The sequence below is a fragment of the Schistocerca cancellata genome, chromosome 6 (genome assembly GCF_023864275.1).
Source record: "Schistocerca cancellata isolate TAMUIC-IGC-003103 chromosome 6, iqSchCanc2.1, whole genome shotgun sequence".
Lineage (NCBI taxonomy): Eukaryota > Metazoa > Arthropoda > Insecta > Orthoptera > Acrididae > Schistocerca > Schistocerca cancellata.
In genome coordinates, this window is record NC_064631.1 from 452,936,214 (window position 1) to 452,955,077 (window position 18,864).

Here is an 18,864-nt window from a genome sequence, read left to right on the forward strand (position 1 = left end):
ATACCAGCAGTAATTGTCTCGAAATTTGCCCATGGTTTTACTTCACTGTAAAAACTTATACTGTTCCCAGCCTGCATTGACATTAGATTTGAGATGTTTCATGCGTGGCTGTCCCCAAACAATTTCACCTCATCTTTCTGTGGACATGCTGCACTTTCACATCAGACGTCTTGTATTGATTAGCAATCGAGTGCTGAACAGTCTTTTTTTCACACAGTAATTCGTAACATTCTTCAAAATTGGTCACAGTTATTTTGCTTACCCTTTTGATTTTCTCCAGCACAATACTTGCACAGATGATTTTTATGCTCTGTGCCATGTATCCATACTTGAAGTGTGGAAGTCATTCAGATGGGATTCTTTTCCACATAGTCTTTTCTAAGTCACTTTATTTTTCACTGAGAGCAATGTACCTGTTGTTTAAAGTATCGATAATAGTCTGAAGCACTTTTATTATTTTGTCTTTGTCCCTGACAATGTTTATGATTTCTCATTCTTGTATTTCCGTGGCACAGGCGCAGCACGTCAAAGTAAAATCATTCGTTGCAAATTCTACACACACTTTCAAGCATTTCTCATGGGACCAGCATCGACACATTGTGCACTGAACTCCTTTTACCACCTTCTTAGCACATACTTCACCCTTATTATCACTTTTAATTGCATTTTTGCCGTGACAGTTTCATTAACAACATTAACCAGTGCCATCTTGCTGAATTGTACAGTGTAGTAACTATTAGTCTCATCTACAATAATTGAGCCTAATTCTTCTCTGCACAATGTCTGTAAAACTTGTAGTGCACTAGGTTTTCAGAAGTGCAATAGTCACACCAGAATATACTGTGTCAAAATTGTGAACCCCTGGTTTCATCTCCTTCCTGTACCTCTGAGATTTAACTTCAAATTTTCCTTTCTTCACTGGGGGCTCATTTTCCTTATTGTTGTCAGTTGCACTTCTTGAAGGCAATGATATGCAATGAGAAAAATAGTTTTCTGGCCCCTGAGATGTTGAAGGACAAGAAGCAAGTTTCAGATTTCAGATGAAGAAACAAAAACTCACTTCCATTACCACCATCCATGAAAATACATTCTATTTACTTGTCACAAAGCACATGCTTACACATTTTCAAATATGTGACAATACAAAGCAAGGCACAAGTCCAACAAACTGCTGCTTCTGCCATCAAAGTCACATCGAGGAACCATTATTAATGCTCCAGATTTCTGGGTTCTCTACACGTGATGGTGCATTACCTCGTTGCAAGTGTTTATTAAGATAACCTCAAAATGAGAGTACTAGGAAAAAGATAGACTGCTACTCACAGTATGGATGACCCATTGAGTTGCAAACAGGCTCAATGAAAAGACTGTTACAAATTATAGCTTTTGGCCAAGCACTTCATCAGCAAAGAAAACACATGCACATTTACACAAGCAAGCACACCTCGACAAAAATGACCGCTATCACCAGCAGCTCTGACTGGTCAGAGCTGCCGCTGGTAGCGGTTATGTGTGCATGGATTGTTGTTGCTTGTATTAAGGTGTGTGTGTGTGTGTGTGTGTGTGTGTGTGTGTGTGTGTGTGTGTGTGTGTGTGTGTGTGTGTTTTGGTCAGAGCTGTTGGTGGTAACAGTCGTGTGCATGAGGTGTATTTGAAGCAAAATGTGTAACGGTCTTTTCATTGAGCCCATCTGCAACTCAACAGGTCATCTTTATGGTGAGTAGCAATCTACCCTTTCTTTAGTATTGTTGATACTCCAACCTAGAGTTTCCATTGTTTGAAAACTCAAAACTTATATATCCGACATTAGCACTCCTGGCATGCTTAGCCTCTGTCACATATGTACATCAGTAGCATTGGAGGCATGATGTCAATGCATAAATATACACATCTGTAGCAGTTAAAGGGATAAGCAATGTCTACATAATAGTAACAGTAAAGATTCTGCATCAGCAGCTTCTACTGTGATGTTTCATAAAGTCAACAGCTATTCTTGTGATGAATTTTACTGGAAACATTAACAAGCATTTAATAATTTTATTCCAGTTCTTGAGAGCTTCTGAATGCAACTGGAGAAAATACTGTATCTCCAAGACCCAATAAGTGTGTGTAGGACTCTTACTCTGAGAGTTTCATTCAAACTTAATTATGTATATAGACAGTTCATCTATAGGTTTTGATGAGTGAGTTTGCAAGTATCAAAATATGTGAAATAATGGCCATATCTTTTGATTGCACTGACGTATAAGCTTAATGCTTTTACTCTGCCAAGGGAGTGTAGACCTCAGTATTTGACAGGCATTTCAACTTGATGCCTCTACCCATTCCTAAGAAAAGGTGTCCAGACAGACAGACAGATTGACAACAAAATGATTGTATAAGGATTCCATTTTTGACAACAGAAGTAAACAACCCTAAAAACTAAAGTTGTCTCAACATGTAAATTTTTTATGAATAATAAATTACTCAGTGCCTAGCACATGATTATTTGTGCAAAACTTAATTCCAGTATATTCAGCCTTTATGAAATATCAAAGAGAACATATTTTATAGAGATACACCACTTCCAATCTGTCATTTTTAAAATTCATTTAAAGATAAGTACTTCCGCATGACGATAATATGAAGTTCTAAATTTTTCATGCTTATAGCCTTTTGTAGATGCTACAGAACAAAAATTTCATAACTTTTCAGCTGCAAACTATGTATAGGTCTGTATTATAAATGTTGGTTTACACACACACAAAAATGTACCATTATCTATGTTACTGTCTTCCAAGGAGACCTTATGGTGCTTTGGATTAAATAATTTTTTAAAAGTATTCATTTAAAAACAACACAAAATTTCTTTATAAAATACTTGTTGATATGAGTAACAAATCACAAAATATAGTTTATTAATATTGCATTACAAATCATTTATGCACTTACTTGTTCAATGGCCCATAAGAAAGCCTCTAACTGTTCAATGCCTTTCTCATGTAATTCTGATCCACATTCCATGGGGTTTATTGATGCTTCATGTATATCGAATGCTGCAGCAACATAAAATTTTGTGTTTTTTATCTTTTCCTGTTGCCTCAGCGCTATTGTTCTCACCCATTCTGCTGTTTCCAGTTTGCTATGATGACCTCTGCATTGTGAACAGCTAGTTCTTGTTGCACACTGTGATGTCAGTGACGAAACTACAACCTCGCTTCCCATATCTCTGTATGTGTATATGTCATCCAACAGATTAAGTGAACTGTTTGAGAATAATGCTACCTGGACAAATAACGAGAACAATTTACTCTTAACACATCATTCATGTATGAACACAGAAATAAAAACAAAAATTTACTTGTGAAACCTATAAAATTACAAAGAGACAATGGCAGGAAATTCCAGTAGCGTTGATAAATACTGTACATTCAAAAGTGAAAAAAAATTTATTCATACTCTCTCTGATGTCTCTCTCTTCAGCTTTCTTCCCATTTGTCCCACAATATATGGACTACCTCTGAGTCTGAGTGATCTGCCCCTACTCTCTAACATTCCCAAACCCACATTCCTCCCTGAGAAAGAAGTAGTAGTTCTGAAATTATGGACAGTTTTTAAACATAAAATCCTCTAAAACAAGATTATATGAAGAAATCACTGAAAATCTTTCATTTTTAAATTAGTGGTGAAAAATTATTTACAAATTTCGTAAGACAGAGACTCATAACACATGTTTCTCTGCTTGTTTCAACATGTGTATACCTTATCAGGTCATAGTCTGCCTCATCCATTCAAAGATTGCTGGATGCTGAATGCTTTCACAAACTTTCACAACACATTGGTGAAGTGTCTCTGCAATAGAGTTTGTTTTTCTGTGCAAACCAATTATTTTAGATGACAAGATCACTAGTAATCCAAAGTACTAAGGTTGAGTTAGTATGATGGCTAGTAACTGGTCCTCCCTTACCTGTCCATTTGTCACAGTAAAAATCAATGAGCATGTCACTGAGATGCGGTAGTGATATGTAATCTCACTGACCTCACTCATTTCCAAGTTCTGACTTTATGGAATCACAATAGTTGATTAAGATAAGAAAGAAGTTGGAACTTAACATGTAGCTGTATGATCTTTTATTTCAGATCAACTAGTGCTAAACACATTGTGTACTGAGTTATGGATTATGACATATTTCACAATTCATTTATTATGAGCTGGAATCAAACTGCTGTTGTACATGATGGCTGAAAGCATCAGCGTTATGCAGTGGGTCAGATGAATGGCCAAGAACAGCAAGATATCATGGAAGGGGTTTGCAGCATAATGTCTGAAGGTATCTGACAAGACTAAATGTTATATGCAGTTTGTGGGAGAGGCACCTCTTAGCAACAAGCAGGTGGACCTTGTCCCCAGACCTTGACGCCTGGGAAAGAAAAAACTGTCCATCAAAAAATTATGTTTTCTAAGATTTAGCATGAGTGATTAGAACACCACATTATAAAATGGGAAAACATTAGTAAAATGGTTTTTGTGACTTCAAAGTAGAGCCTAGTCTAAATATTATTAGTAGGAACTACAGACTATAGTGTGAAAGACAACATGTTAGGTGTTGATGAGGTGAGACCCGTGTCAAATTTCAGTTTCACCTCATTTGCATAAACAGCTTCTGTTTGTTCATATTATGTCAACAAAGTCTGAATACATACAGTCATGTAGCAGTGCTCTTATTGGTGAAGTTAATCTATATTTTGATGGTGACAATATTTACAGCCTTAACTGAAGTTAATGTAATGAACAAAGCAAATGTCATGTAATATGCCATCACTCCACCTACTGTTGGTAAGTTGGACACTGTTGATTATCTAGCTGTGTACAATCTCAGTGTTGTTAATAGATCATTGCGGGTGACCTTATGGTCGTGACTGTGGAGTTACATTATTCAGTGTCTTTGAGAATATCATGTGACTTATTGTCAACAGACCCAAAACTATTCTAGTGTTTTGTTTTTATGTCCTGCATGGTAGAGCAGCAGTGTTTGTAGTAATTTTATATGTGAGTAGCTACTTCAGTGAATGTGAAAGTGCCTTTTTAATTGGAATTAGTTTTCAGTAGCATAAGCTCCATTTATATGTCTGCATAATTGTTGTAACTGATGTATGCCATCCAAATTAGAGGACATAGAGCCTCAGCAAAATGAAGGTGAATGAATTTACCACATAATACCTATAATTCCAGTACACGCATTCCTGGACTGTATCATTATGATTTAAATCCACTTACAAATTCTGTGTGACGGGGTGTGAATGCATGGTTGGAATCAAGTGGAGGACATTTTGAACATTTGTTATGAGTACCTGTCTTGAGAAATTTATGTAATGACATTTCATTACTACCTAAAAACTGAAAGATCTGAGGTCATATTTTTATGGACATTTTTAATTCTTCCTGTGTGCCAGATGTACTCGAAAAGTTTGTAAAAGCATTTCTGATACTGTAACAATACGAGAGAAGGAAAGTTGCTACTTACCCCCTCCCCCCTTCGCACCTTCTCCCCTACCCTCCGTCTAAACTAAAACACTTCACTGTCCGCCACCCCTCCATACTATCCCCTCCTCCTCCCCGCTACAGCCTCCTCCTTATCCCCACCCAGTCGCCACTCCCATCATGCACTGGTGCTGCTGCTCACAGTGTAGTTTCAGCTCTCTGAGACTACAGATGTGTGTGCAAGTTGCGCTTCCATGAGTTGTGTGTGTGTGTATGTGTGTCTACCGCTGACAAAAGGCCTTAATGGCTGAAAGCTATGATTGTGTGAATCTTTTTATTGGTGCCTATCGCGGTTCAGCATCTCCGCTATATGGTGAGTAGCAACTTTCCTTCTCTCGTATTGTTGCATTACATCCTGTTTGATGTTCTGACACTGTGTGTTTATGTGTGTACATGTGGACACTGGAGGGGGGGGTGGGGGGGTTGCACATTACTTACCTGGCATATAGTTCTTTTGTGTAGGGAAGAGAGGACCAATAAACATACTATATTGTAGAATAAGGCTTTTTCATCTCATTAATTTATTTTTGTAGACAGTGTTAGTATCACTTTGTAATTAATTCTACATATTTATGATCAAATAAAAGTATCCAGAATTGCACAAAAATAAAGAAATGCAATGTAAAAAGTTGCTACCATGTGCACCAGTTGAAACTCCATGTGCACCAGTTGAAACTCAATGTTTACTAACCCTTTCATAGTGAACATCAGCAGATGTATGACTCCATTCATGGATACTTCTTTTAAGATTAAATATTTCAATAGGAACATTTCCTCCTCCATTTTCATGGAACTGAAACAAGCTGCCATGAATACCATCTGCTCTTTCAGAAGTTGTTGATCTGAGATATTGGTTTAAAGTCAATGGTGACCTGAAATATATTGATGTAAAATTTTTAATGAGAATACCTGTCTTGATCTATAGTTATCAATGAAAACAAGTATTTCCTTTAATATAGTACACTTGGATATTACACATTTTCCACCTGTTTTTAATGTAACTGTCTGTTTTTTAACAATGCAAAACATCCATATACCTTCCAGTACATTATGCACAACACCACAATTTAAATTTTGAAAACCTGTGCCCTTTGTGAGACATAATATGATAAACATGCTGACATCAATTATTTTCCAAAAAGAAGAGGTCTGAGAAGCACATTGAAAAGACTATAAGCATACTGTGTGTTTATGTGTGTATTGTGTGGGCTGGGGGGGTGGGGGGGGCACAATTACTTATCTGGCATACAGTTCCTTTTGTAGAGAAGAGAGGACCAATAAACATACTATATTGTAGAAGCACAACTAACACATGCATTGCCATTATTATTGGCTGCTGTGGCCTATCTGCAGACTAATATCATTGTTATTTCCTCCTGGGCTTTTCATTATTTAATTTTCCAAAAAGTGAAGATGTCAAGGACATAAAACATTTTTAAACAGTTAGATAGGGAAAAAGTGTACTCATCAAGCAGTGGCAGAACACACACATAAAAGAAGGTTATAATAAATTTTTGGAGCCAGTGGTTTCTTCTTCAAGCAGAAAGATTGAAGGGGAAAGGAGAGGGGTAAAGGAAAAGGACTGGAGAGGTCTAGGAAAAAGAACAGATTTTTGGAAATGCCGTGGACTTTGGAACAATGAATCAAATGTAGCAACCCAACATTTGTGCAGTTGGTAACTATAAGAGATCTAATCATCAACAAGTGGCTTGAGCTTGATACAGGACACCTGAAGAAACTTATAGATATATGGTCATCTTATGCCCAATATGCTTATTAACTTGGGGTATATGTAGAACATACCATCAGGTGTTCTTGCACATAATCACCACTGATGTCATTACATTTTCTGTGCCATATCCCAGTGCCACAGAAGTGTTGTACCTTCTCTCTACAATTTTATCATTGCCTATTGAACTACATCATTGTCTGAAAAAGCCCACCACCTATATTTTTCTTCAATTTTGGAGATGACAGGAAGTTATTTGATATGATATATGGGACTATATTTGGATACACTGGCATTTACTATGACAAGTCCCTTTCAACTGTAGCCTTCAGTCACTATTTTTACCACACAGAATGCAGAAAGTTTACAGTATCCCTCTGTCAACAATCATTTATAAAAAACAGCTCACAAAGCATATATATTACGTTGATTCATAAGTCTTTGATGGTTTATGACCTGGTGGGTTGGGTAACTTCAACAGTTCTCTGGATACTTTTGTATGTTGCTACTTATCACCCTCCACTCTTTGTTTCACCACTAATGTCACTCTATCCTATTATCATTTGTGACAATTTTATGTTTATTCATAACATTCACATCATGAACAAGAATCAGTAATGAATATTAGCAGATATTTCTCATTTTGTAAGCAGGATTTAAATCATGGTGAATATTTAGTATTTCATAGGATTTTGAATTGATTTGAATGTATTTTTTGGGATATGACAGTGCAGCAGATGACATCTGATAAACTGTGGTAGATTATGCAGACAATAAGGAAAAAGGCAGTGTTAGCATGACGTTCCAAAAAGACAAATTCTTTGCATTCAAAAGACACTGTTGAAAAAGATAGTCTTTTGACTGAAGGAGGACAGGGCATGACTTATAAAGACTTAGAACAACGACAGAGAAAGAAAGAAGGAAAATACGGCAATCCTTTGTGTGTCACTCCTGTAGAGACCACAAAGACAAATTTAGAATAAATAATTGTGCACAGAGGTATTTAAGCAATCACACTTGCTGCACTCCATACATAAATGGAACAGGAAGGAACCTTCATGTGTGGTACAATGAGAAGTATCATAGCCATGCACTTCAAAGTGGTGAACATATCACAGCTGTAGATGTAGACAGAGTGCAGGAAGATTAGTCATTATCCAGGTTTGTAACTGTTCTTTCATGGAGATAGACTACTGTTGCAACAACTACAGTGAATTTGCTTTTAGGATAGCCAAGAACTCATGATTGGTTCTCATTGTTTAATCTTTTAGTGGAATTTTGCTACTGGTCAGATATGTGCTCATCCTTAGAAAAACATGCTACTTCTGGTTTCCATGTCAATCCTGTAGCACTATCATGACTGGAAGGTTGGTTTGGACACCACAGTGCTTTACTAGACGTGATCTTATTTGAGGTGGTAGGATGACGTTTTGAACTGATGTATCCAGTCAGCTATAGTCGGACTTACAGTTTAACATGTATTGTGAACGATGGTACAACTCAGCATTTTTTATGCTAACAAACATTGCCAAGGGTGAACGAAGCGAGAAGTATCAGATAAAAATTATAGGATTGATGAGAGATTGATCCAAGATCTCTGCATCATTAGTTTGGCATTTTACCACAAATCAACAACTAACAAGGTATTTAAAATTAAACACCAAAAGTAAATATAAATTCCTCCTTGTAGTTAGTTTCAGAAATATTGCACAAAAAGAAAAAGTATCAACAGTGAATGCAAGATGAACATCAACATAGGCACCAAGTGAGTATGATACAAATGCTTACTTACAAAAGCAGAGCATCTTTCATAAAGTGTAATAGAGGAAAGGTTTGGAAAAAGATGATTATTTATCAAGTAAGTGACAAAGTTGCTTCAGACAGTTGGTCTACAGGAAACATTGGAACAGAATGTGAGAGAAATCAATATGATATACTAGCATCAGGCAATTTTGCTAGCATTTTTTGTTCTTTTTTCTTTTCTGTTTGTCCTGCTGCCTTTTACTTAATGTTAGGCCTTGGGGGCTTTTATGACTGCAGCACTGTATGCAAAGGAAAATTAACTTGATAGAAAACTGTAAATTTACAAGGTGATTCAGGATGGGCAAAGTAAAACTGGTCCTAAAAGTTTTTAGTATAGGCCCTAAGACTGAGGCAGGATTGACCCTTGTTACTGAACATCACAGAAGATGCTAGAAATGACTACCATTAATATTGATGCTTCACTGTATTCAATTTATCAGACTGTGAGACATGTGTAGCAGCTATGTCTTAGGGATAGCACCAATATCATTTTCAATGTTCTGCTGTAGTTCTTCCATTTTGTGGAGATTATTTGAGTACACCTGACACTTCAATTTGCCCCACAGGTAAAAATTACAGGACGATAAATCAAGTGATCAAGATGGCCAGGATACTTCACTGGCTCTCTTGCCTGTCCTCACCTCAATGAACACCACACCTTATGCACTCATGACCAGGCTGTCAAGGCAGTGTGTTTTGTTGCTCTGTCTTGCTGAAAATATCCTTGCAACCATTCATCTTCCTTGGGCTGATCCATGTATGGATTAAATAGTTTCTGGACATACCAGTTAGCATTAATAGCTTGGTGAAAGAATTGTGTTATGATGTGAATACCAAACATTGTGCACCAAACTCCAGTCTTCAAATTATTGATGCATAATGGTACACATTCCATGAGTTCAATACATAATGGTATACATTCCGTGAAATCACGTATCCTTACAGTCTGGACCAGACCTCATCTGAAGAAATGAAAAACTGATGATTTGAAAATCCTGACTCCACTTCACTCAGAAACTGCTGGCAGGACACACAAATGTTCATCCAGAGGCTCATGCACAACAGTGAATTTGTAAGGGGACAGATGCAGGTTATTTTTGACATTGTTTTGACATGATGAAATTTAATACCTAGTTGAACAGACAAACAGCATTGAGATTTTGTTGGACTTTGTTCCCGGCACTTTCTTAACTCCAGCAATGTTTTCAGGTAGTCAAACTCTTTTTGGGTAGTTACAGTTTTTATTCACTACAGAGCCCATTTAGTCACTAAGAGAGCACCATTTTGTGTTGCATTCAACTGGTCACTAAACACATCTGCTCCTCTCGTTCGCTCAAATATAATGACACAGCAAAGTATCCAGCATAGAGTATGCATGAGATGTGAATTCACAGGCATGTGACAGCAAGCAATTGGGCAACAAAATCATAGTTTCCATCACTTTTTTGTGATGGGCAGTTCTCTTGTTCATTAACATAAGTCAACTCCATGTGAATCTTATGAATATTTTATGGGCCAGTTTCACTTTTTTTTCCTCCAGTAGAATGTCTGGCTAGTGCTGTCCATAAGGAGACAAAATTCTATGTACTGTGATATAAATATATAAAACCAGAAAAAATCACTCTAGCTTCCAGAAGTGTTAATTTTTTCTGCACACAGGGAAGAAGAGTAGCTTGGTGGAGGTTGGAACCAAAATCAGGTCAGATATGAGGTTGAGAAGAATCCACATGTGAAGACAAGGGGTGATAAAGACCAATAATTGCTCACCCTAAAAGACTCTTGTTGCAGTGGGTGACAGGAGCAGCTATTTCAATAGAAGTAAAATGGCATCCAGCACTACTGACAAATTTCTCAGTGCAGCCAACCTAGTCAGCCATAGCCAGCAGATGACACTGTACCCAATAGTTCTACATACTTGTGAAAGAAGCTATGTCATTAGTCAAACAATGGAAACTCCAGGTAGGAATATCAACAATGTAGGAAAAGGTAGAATGCTACTTACTGTAACGAAGACATGTCAAGTTGCAGACACTCACATATAGCTTTCAGCCACAGCCTTTGTCAATAGAAACGACAGTCGCACAATCTCCCATCCCCCCCCCCCCCCCCCACACTCACACAAACACACAAGCAAGCACACCTCGCACACATGACCGTCGACTCCAGCATCTTGGGCCAGAATGCAACATCATGTGAGATGCAAGTAGCAATCTGGAGGGGACAGGGAAGAGATAGTGTGTACAGGTGGGGAGAGAGAAGAAAGCTGTCTGGTGGAACGTGCAGCCGACAGGCACAGCATAAGGAGGTTGTGGAACAGGGAAGTGGGAGAAAAAGAAACAATTAATCTCCTCCCTATTCTCATCTCCCATCCTGTTTATTTACAGCCCTATGCCAAAGCATCCTCACATCTTTCCCTACTCCTCTCCTTTTTTGTTCCTTGTTCCCCCACCTTCCCGTCCCACAACCTCCTGACGCTGCACCTGTTGGTAGTCTCTCACTCCACCAGACAGTGTTTGTCTCTCTCTCTCTCCATCTGTACACTACTATCCCTTCCCCTTTCCTGCCCCCTCCAGATTGCTGCTTGCATCCCACGTCATCCCACATGATGTTGTGTTCCGGCCCGAGATGCTGGAGTCAGTGGGCATATGTGCAAGGTGTGCTTGTGTTCTGTGTGTGTGTGTGTGTGTGTGTGTGTGTGTGTGTGTGTGTGTGTGTGTGTGTGTGTGTGTGTGTGTGTCCTCTTTACTGATGAAGGCTGTGGCCAAAAGGTATATGTGAGTCCTTTTAATTGTGCCTGTTTGCAACTTGATGTGTCTTCTTTACAGTAAGTAGCAAGCTATGTTATTAGTTTCAGGTATCTATACTTGATCATAATCACAGGCTAATGTTGATATGTGAAAGAATATGGCTACAACAGTGTCAATGTACTAACACACAGTATTGAAAGCTAACATTTGTAGTGGCCGGAAACAAGTGAATATTGGTCTGAAGTCACACATTGTCTTCCAACTTCTATCAAAGTAGCTACTCTCATCAGCAACAACACTGAAAGTCTTCTTAAAAGTGAACAATTAATATGTCACTGGATTGTTTCCCTTCCTTTAGCTGTTTCCCCTTCTTTCTGGATGAGAGAACCTCTCATTTTGAAAGTTAGTATTTGTGTCAGCATTTTTGTCTTCCATCTGGAAAGCAGCTTTTTATCACTACAGACTGTAGTTTCATGCTGAAGATTACTTCCTGCAAGACACATTTAGAAAATAATGCAACTACTACTAAGAATGAATTAAAGTTGGTTTTTTTATATTACCTCTCTATATTTTCCGTGCATGTAGAATTAAACATGACAAAACACATGTCATTTGCCATATTTTGAAATGCTTTCCCAATTGCATACACAGCTTGTATCACATTGAAGTCAGTGTAGCTGCCTACTTCAACCAAATGTTTACATTTTGCATCATTACAGTGAGATACCTAAAAAATATATTTTCATTACTGGATTTATTAAATAAAGTTTTACTTCATAGTGAATGCTATTAGTAAATAATAGGTAACTTTTGACATATTATTGCTAAGAAGACACCTATCACTTAAAATGATTGTATTAGTGGTACAGTTTGAATAATACAAAAACAATTAAATTTTAGTTAGTATTTTTGTAAGTTATTCTGCTGCCTAAATAGCAAAACTTATCTAACAATTTTAGTGTCTCATTTCATAATCTAATTCTTTCACCACCTGGTTTAATTTGACTACATTCCATTACCCTTGTTCCACTTTTATTGATGGTCACCATAACATATATGTAGTCTGTAGAAAACTGAACTGTAAACACACAACCTAGCTTTCCTAAGTACATGCAGTCCATCAATAAGAAAAGTATCGAGGATTATAAGGCAATTGTAAAGGGTATCAAAATGTTTTGTTTAACAGAAGGATAAGTAACTGTATGTTTATTTTATGTAAGCCAGGACCTATTAAGTGTGCATAAGTTGCATTCATTCACCTTAACTTAATCTCAACAGTAACATTCTCAACTATTCACGCAAAATTGCCAAAAAAATTGTTTGTAGATAAAAAATAAACTAGACCATAAATCCATTATAAATGGCATAAATCTTGAACATAATAATAAACAATAACTCTAGTCAAACAGTTTAGAGAAGATATATAGGAAGAGTTCTTGGAAGAAGTCGACCAGGCAGATATCTCACACAAGAAATTCTTGAATATATTCTTAGAGCCCTCTAAATGTAGTTATCAGTCAAGACAGGTGAGGATAAATTCAAACAAAAGTGATGAGAAACAATGGTTAACATCTGAATTAAACGCACTGTGTGTCAGGGGTTTATTTAAATACGGTACTGGAAAGTACTTTGTGGAATGTAAATAATGGATGCAGTAAAGTTAACAATTCAATGTCCAGCAGGCTAAGCACGAATTGTCAATGGGCACAAACAAGACTGAAAACATTGTTAATCTTTGAGACAATGCCTTTTTTTTTCAATAAAAAAAAATGTGCAGAAAGCATCCACAAACACAGCTACATTGTTCTCATCAACAACATTATACTACCACTGCAACTGCTGTATCTCACAGAATGGATGTGTGCAACTCAAATATGTATGTTTTACCATTCATAATGTAGTGCAATATTCAGTTTCATCAGCAATGACAAGTGAAGAAATTTTTGCCAGATTATCCATTCTAAAACTGGACAGAGATAATGGAAAATGTTCAAGTTTCATTAGTGTGCGCATCAGAGGAGCTTCTGAATTTCATCAATAAATTCATAAGGCTAAGCTTGGAGTGGTGTGAATTGTGGCACAGCCATCAAGGAATCTGTAATCCTTGTTAAGGATCATGTAAGTTGTAAAAGATAAGAGCCCACCTAATATGTCCACACAATCCTTGGCTATTACCTTCAGAAACCTCGGGATTCTTTCATTTATAATGCCAGTCCATTTACTCCCTACTGGCATTTGCAGTTAAAATTGGATACAGTTTTGTATAGTTAAAAAGTTATTCTTGGGTCAGTTTGACCTGAGGGAGGAATATCGCAGCTTTTCCCCTTCTGTAAAAAAGTTTCCAGAAAAATCCCCTTGGATTTTTGAGGGAGGTGACCAACATGTGCCTGTGGCAGGCGGCTGGAGGGGGGCATGGCTAGGCTATTTTAGAATGAGTGAAGGGTAGACAGTGCAGAAATACTAGCAGAAATCTTGGTTAGCTGGGCGACATTTCCCCACTGCTGTCAGTCCACATGATAGCCTGGATGCTGGGAACATCCAGGTAGTTGCGTGTGATCAGTCTGCCAGAAAAAGTTATTACAGGAGAAGTATGAGGGGCAGGGGGAGAGGGTGGGGACTAGGTAAGTATTACTGTCCCTTCATGGGTCATGCCAGATGTAGAGCAGAGGGAGGTGTGGCTGCTGCATCTACATCTTGATCTACATCTACATTTATACTCCGCAAGCCACTCAACGGTGTGTGGCGGAGGGCACTTTACGTGCCACTGTCATTACCTCCCTTTCCTGTTCCAGTCGCGTATGGTTCGCGGGAAGAACGACTGTCTGAAAGCCTCCGTGCACGCTCTGATCTCCCTAATTTTACATTCGTGATCTCCTCGGGAGGTATAAGCAGGGGGAAGCAATATATTCGATACCTCATCCAGAAACGCACCCTCTCAAAACCTGGCGAGCAAGCTACACCGCGATGCAGAGCGCCTCTCTTGCAGAGTCTGCCATTTGAGTTTGTTAAACATCTCCGTAACGCTATCACGGTTACCAAATAACCCTGTGACGAAACGCGTCGCTCATCTTTGGATCTTCTCTATCTCCTCCGTCAACCCGATCTGGTACGGATCCCACACTGATGAGCAATACTCAAGTATAGGTCAAACGAGTGTTTTGTAAGCCACCTCCTTTGTTGATGGACTACATTTTCTAAGGACTCTCCCAATGAATCTCAACCTGGTACCCTCCTTACCAACAATTAATTTTATATGATCACTCCACTTCAAATCGTTCCGCACGCATACTCCCAGATATTTTACAGAAGTAACTGCTACCAGTGTTTGTTCCGCTATCATATAAACATACAATAAAGGATCCTTCTTTCTATGTATTCGCAATACATTACATTTGTCTATGTTAAGGGTCAGTTGCCACTCCCTGCACCAAGTGCCTATGCGCTGCAGATCTTCCTGCATTTTGCTACAATTTTCTAATGCTGCAACTTCTCTGTATACTACAGCATCATCCGCGTAAAGCCGCATGGAACTTCCGACACTATCTACTAGGTCATTTATATATATTGTGAAAAGCAATGGTCCCATAACACTCCCCTGTGGCACGCCAGAGGTTACTTTAACGTCTGTAGATGTCTCTCCATTGATAACAACATGCTGTGTTCTGTTTGCTAAAAACTCTTCAATCCAGCCACACAGCTGGTCTGATATTCCGTAGGCTCTTACTTTGTTTATCAGGCGACAGTAGGGACCTGTATCGAATGCCTTCCGGAAGTCAAGAAAAATAGCATCTACCTGGGAGCCTGTATCTAATATTTTCTGGGTCTCATGAACAAATAAAGCGAGTTGGGTCTCACACGATCGCTGTTTCTGGAATCCATGTTGATTCCTACATAGTAGATTCTGAGTCTCCAAAAACGACATGATACTTGAGCAAAAAACATGTTCTAAAAATCTACAACAGATCGACATCAGAGATATAGGTCTACAGTTTTGCGCATCTGCTCGACGACCCTTCTTGAAGACTGGGACTACCTGTGCTCTTTTCCAATCATTTGGAACCTTCCGTTCCTCTAGAAACTTGCGGTACACGGCTGTTAGAAGGGGGGCAAGTTCTTTCGCGTACTCTGTGTAGAATCGAATTGGTATCCCGTCAGGTCCAGTGGACTTTCCTCTGTTGAGTGATTCCAGTTGCTTTTCTATTCCTTGGACACTGCGTGTTGTTGTTGTGTTGATGCCACTGTCAGAGAACTGCTCTCACACTAGTTTGCCAAACTGACAAGAAAAGGAGGTTTAAGTCTCTCAATGAACACAATTTCATATGTGCCATCTTTGTGGATGATGATGGTGTCCATTCATCTCGATATTACTGCAAAGGCGTGGAATATGAAGGAGTAAGAGGCTGACATATAGTGTCATCATACTGCCAAACATCCATTGTGATTTTCAAATATTTGAAGCTGAAAGGCTGACACCGTTGTTGGTGCTGTGGATTATGTGGCTGAAGCTCATGTATGAGCAACTCAAGTTTTTGTAACGAACCGGCTTGATCACAGGACAGCTGAGCTATAGGCAGTGTTGGTGTGATAAAGTTTCTAGGCACATGCAGCTGTTCGCTGAATACCAGCTGCACCGGCAAGCAATACAAATCATACTTTATGGTCATCCGTATGTTTAGGACAGCCCTTGGCAATGAATCAAATGACCTTCTTTATGGCACATGCAAATAGATTTCACAGAGCAGTGTATGCACTCCACCATGCCATTATTGGCTTGAATTTCACAAAGGTTAAGTAGACCCCTGAACAGACAACCCTGAAACTGATGGCTGTGGTCCTTGGGGATTGTAAGAGAAATTCTATGAGAAGAAAAATAGGTGGCCACAAATGCCTTCGCAATGGATTCAGCCATGATATCTGCAGGTGGTACGGCCTCTGGCCATCTGGTATAACAATCAACAATAGTAAGTAGGTAACGGTGACCATCATACAGGGTAATGGGCCAGTGAGATCCAAATAGATGTGTGTAAAACATGCTGTCAGGGAGACGAAAATCCTGAATAGTTGTGTGCACATTCCATGAAACTTTGTTTTTCTGGCACAAGACACAGGAATGTGCCCACATGCAGCTGTCTTTTTTAACATCAATCCAGACCACCTTATTTGACACAAGTTTTGCTGTGGTTCTGATGCTAGGGTGAGACAAGTTGGGAATGGCATTAAAGACTCATGGCAATATTTCTGTAGGATTAAAGGTCTTAGACAGCTGCCACTGCAGTTACACCACATATCATTTCCAGATCCATCCACTGGCAGAAGGGTCAACTGAAATGATGAAGATGTGCCATCATGGACAAACTGATGTATAAATGCATCCATCAGCTGGTTCCCTGAAATTTTAGGCCAGTCCGCCATTGCTACACTGGTTATATTCCTGGAAAGGCAGTCTGCCACAGTGTTGTAGTGGCCCTCAGTGTAGTGCACATATGTAGTAAACTGGGCCATAAATTCAGCATGGCAGCATTCACACTAATAAAAAAAGTTCAGTTGTTCACTGTAAAATAGGAGCAAATGATTGGTGGTCTCCAAAATGGGATGGAAATGTTTGACAGCCTGGTACATAGCAAACAGCTCCCTACCTACAGCGCTACATCTAGTGCACACATCTCTAAGGTGGCTAGATAAAGTTACAGGAGTTCCAAAGATCTGTGTATTTTTCGCTGCAAGGTCATGCCCACTGCTACCTGGCTGGCATCAGTGATAAGTCCGTTAGGAACACTGGGTTTCGATATGCGAGTTAGTGTTGTATTTGCTAGTGCTGCCTCCATGCCTTCAACAGTCTGACAGCATACAGACTATTCATGTTGGTTATGTTAATATTATGTAGCTATCAGGTCCACTGTTTACCTTCAGTACCAGGATTATCTGATGATGGCATATGGCACTTTGTGTCATTTTGGATCAATAAAGTCATTTATATTCAGTGAATGACTTATTACCTTGCAAGCTACTCAGCTTTCTACAGATTACATATATGTTATGGAGAACATCAATAAAAGTGAAACAAGGGTAATGGAATGTAGTCAAATTAAACCAGGTGGTGAAAGAATTAGGTTAAGAAATGAGACACTAAAATTAATGAGGGCTGAAGTAGAGAGAGCATAAAATGCAGATAGGCAATAGGACAAAAAGCATTTCTGAAAAGGTGGAATTTGTTAGCTTCTAATATTTAAATGCCAGGAAGTTTTTATGAAGATATTTGTCTGGAGTGTAGCCTTCTACAGAAGTGAAATGAGGATGTAAACAGTTCACATACGAAGTGAATAGAAGCTTTTGAATTGTGGTGCTATAGAAGAATGCTAAAGATTATATGGGTATATTGAGTAACTAATGTAGAGGTACTGAATCAAATTAGGAAATAAAGCAATTCATGGTACAGATAGACTAAATGAAGGGACTGTTGATTGGACACATCCTGAAGTATGAAGGGATAGTCAGTTTGGTAGCAGAGGGAAGTGTGGGGAGTAAAAACAGAAGAGGGAGAAGAAGGGATGAATATAGTATGTAGGTTCAAATGGATGTAGTTTGCAGCAGTTATCAATATTCAAGGATGAAGAGGCTTGCACAGCACAGAATAGCATTGAGAGCTGCATCAAACCAGTCTTTGGTCTGAAGATCACAACAATAACAACAAGTTAACCTTACTCTTGAATAGAAAAAAACAAAGTACATGCCTATAAATTTATTTAATCACTTCCCTTGTAAAGTAAAAGTGCTGAAAGATAAAAGGTTTTAAAAACAAATATAAATCATTGCTACTTGACACTCCTTCTACTCCACAGATTCATTTATGAGTACGTACCAGTACGTGGTTGGGATACATTTATCAAAGTTCATTGTAGGTTAAGATAAAAAAATCAGTCAGTCATGGTGGGGCTACATTTTTGCAAAGAAAATGTATCTTATTTGTAAATCTATGGTATGTTCAAATTCTAGTTAGTTCTCGTGAAAATGATCTGCATATTAAAAATAATAAAAAAATGCCATTCAATTTGCGTAGATTTCAC

General features: G+C 38.4%; 1 protein-coding gene across 1 annotated transcript in view; it reads right to left on the reverse strand.

Annotated features, from left to right (window-relative positions):
* LOC126190938 (uncharacterized) overlaps positions 1-18,864 on the reverse strand; it is a 101,849-nt gene that overhangs the window by 62,746 nt on the left and 20,239 nt on the right. Inside the window, exons 5-7 of the mRNA XM_049931581.1 lie at positions 12,361-12,527; positions 6,213-6,393; positions 2,932-3,264 (exon numbers count right to left, since the gene is read on the reverse strand). Of these exons, the coding sequence (XP_049787538.1) occupies positions 2,932-3,264; positions 6,213-6,393; positions 12,361-12,527 (681 nt within the window). The remainder of the gene's footprint in view (positions 1-2,931; positions 3,265-6,212; positions 6,394-12,360; positions 12,528-18,864) is intronic.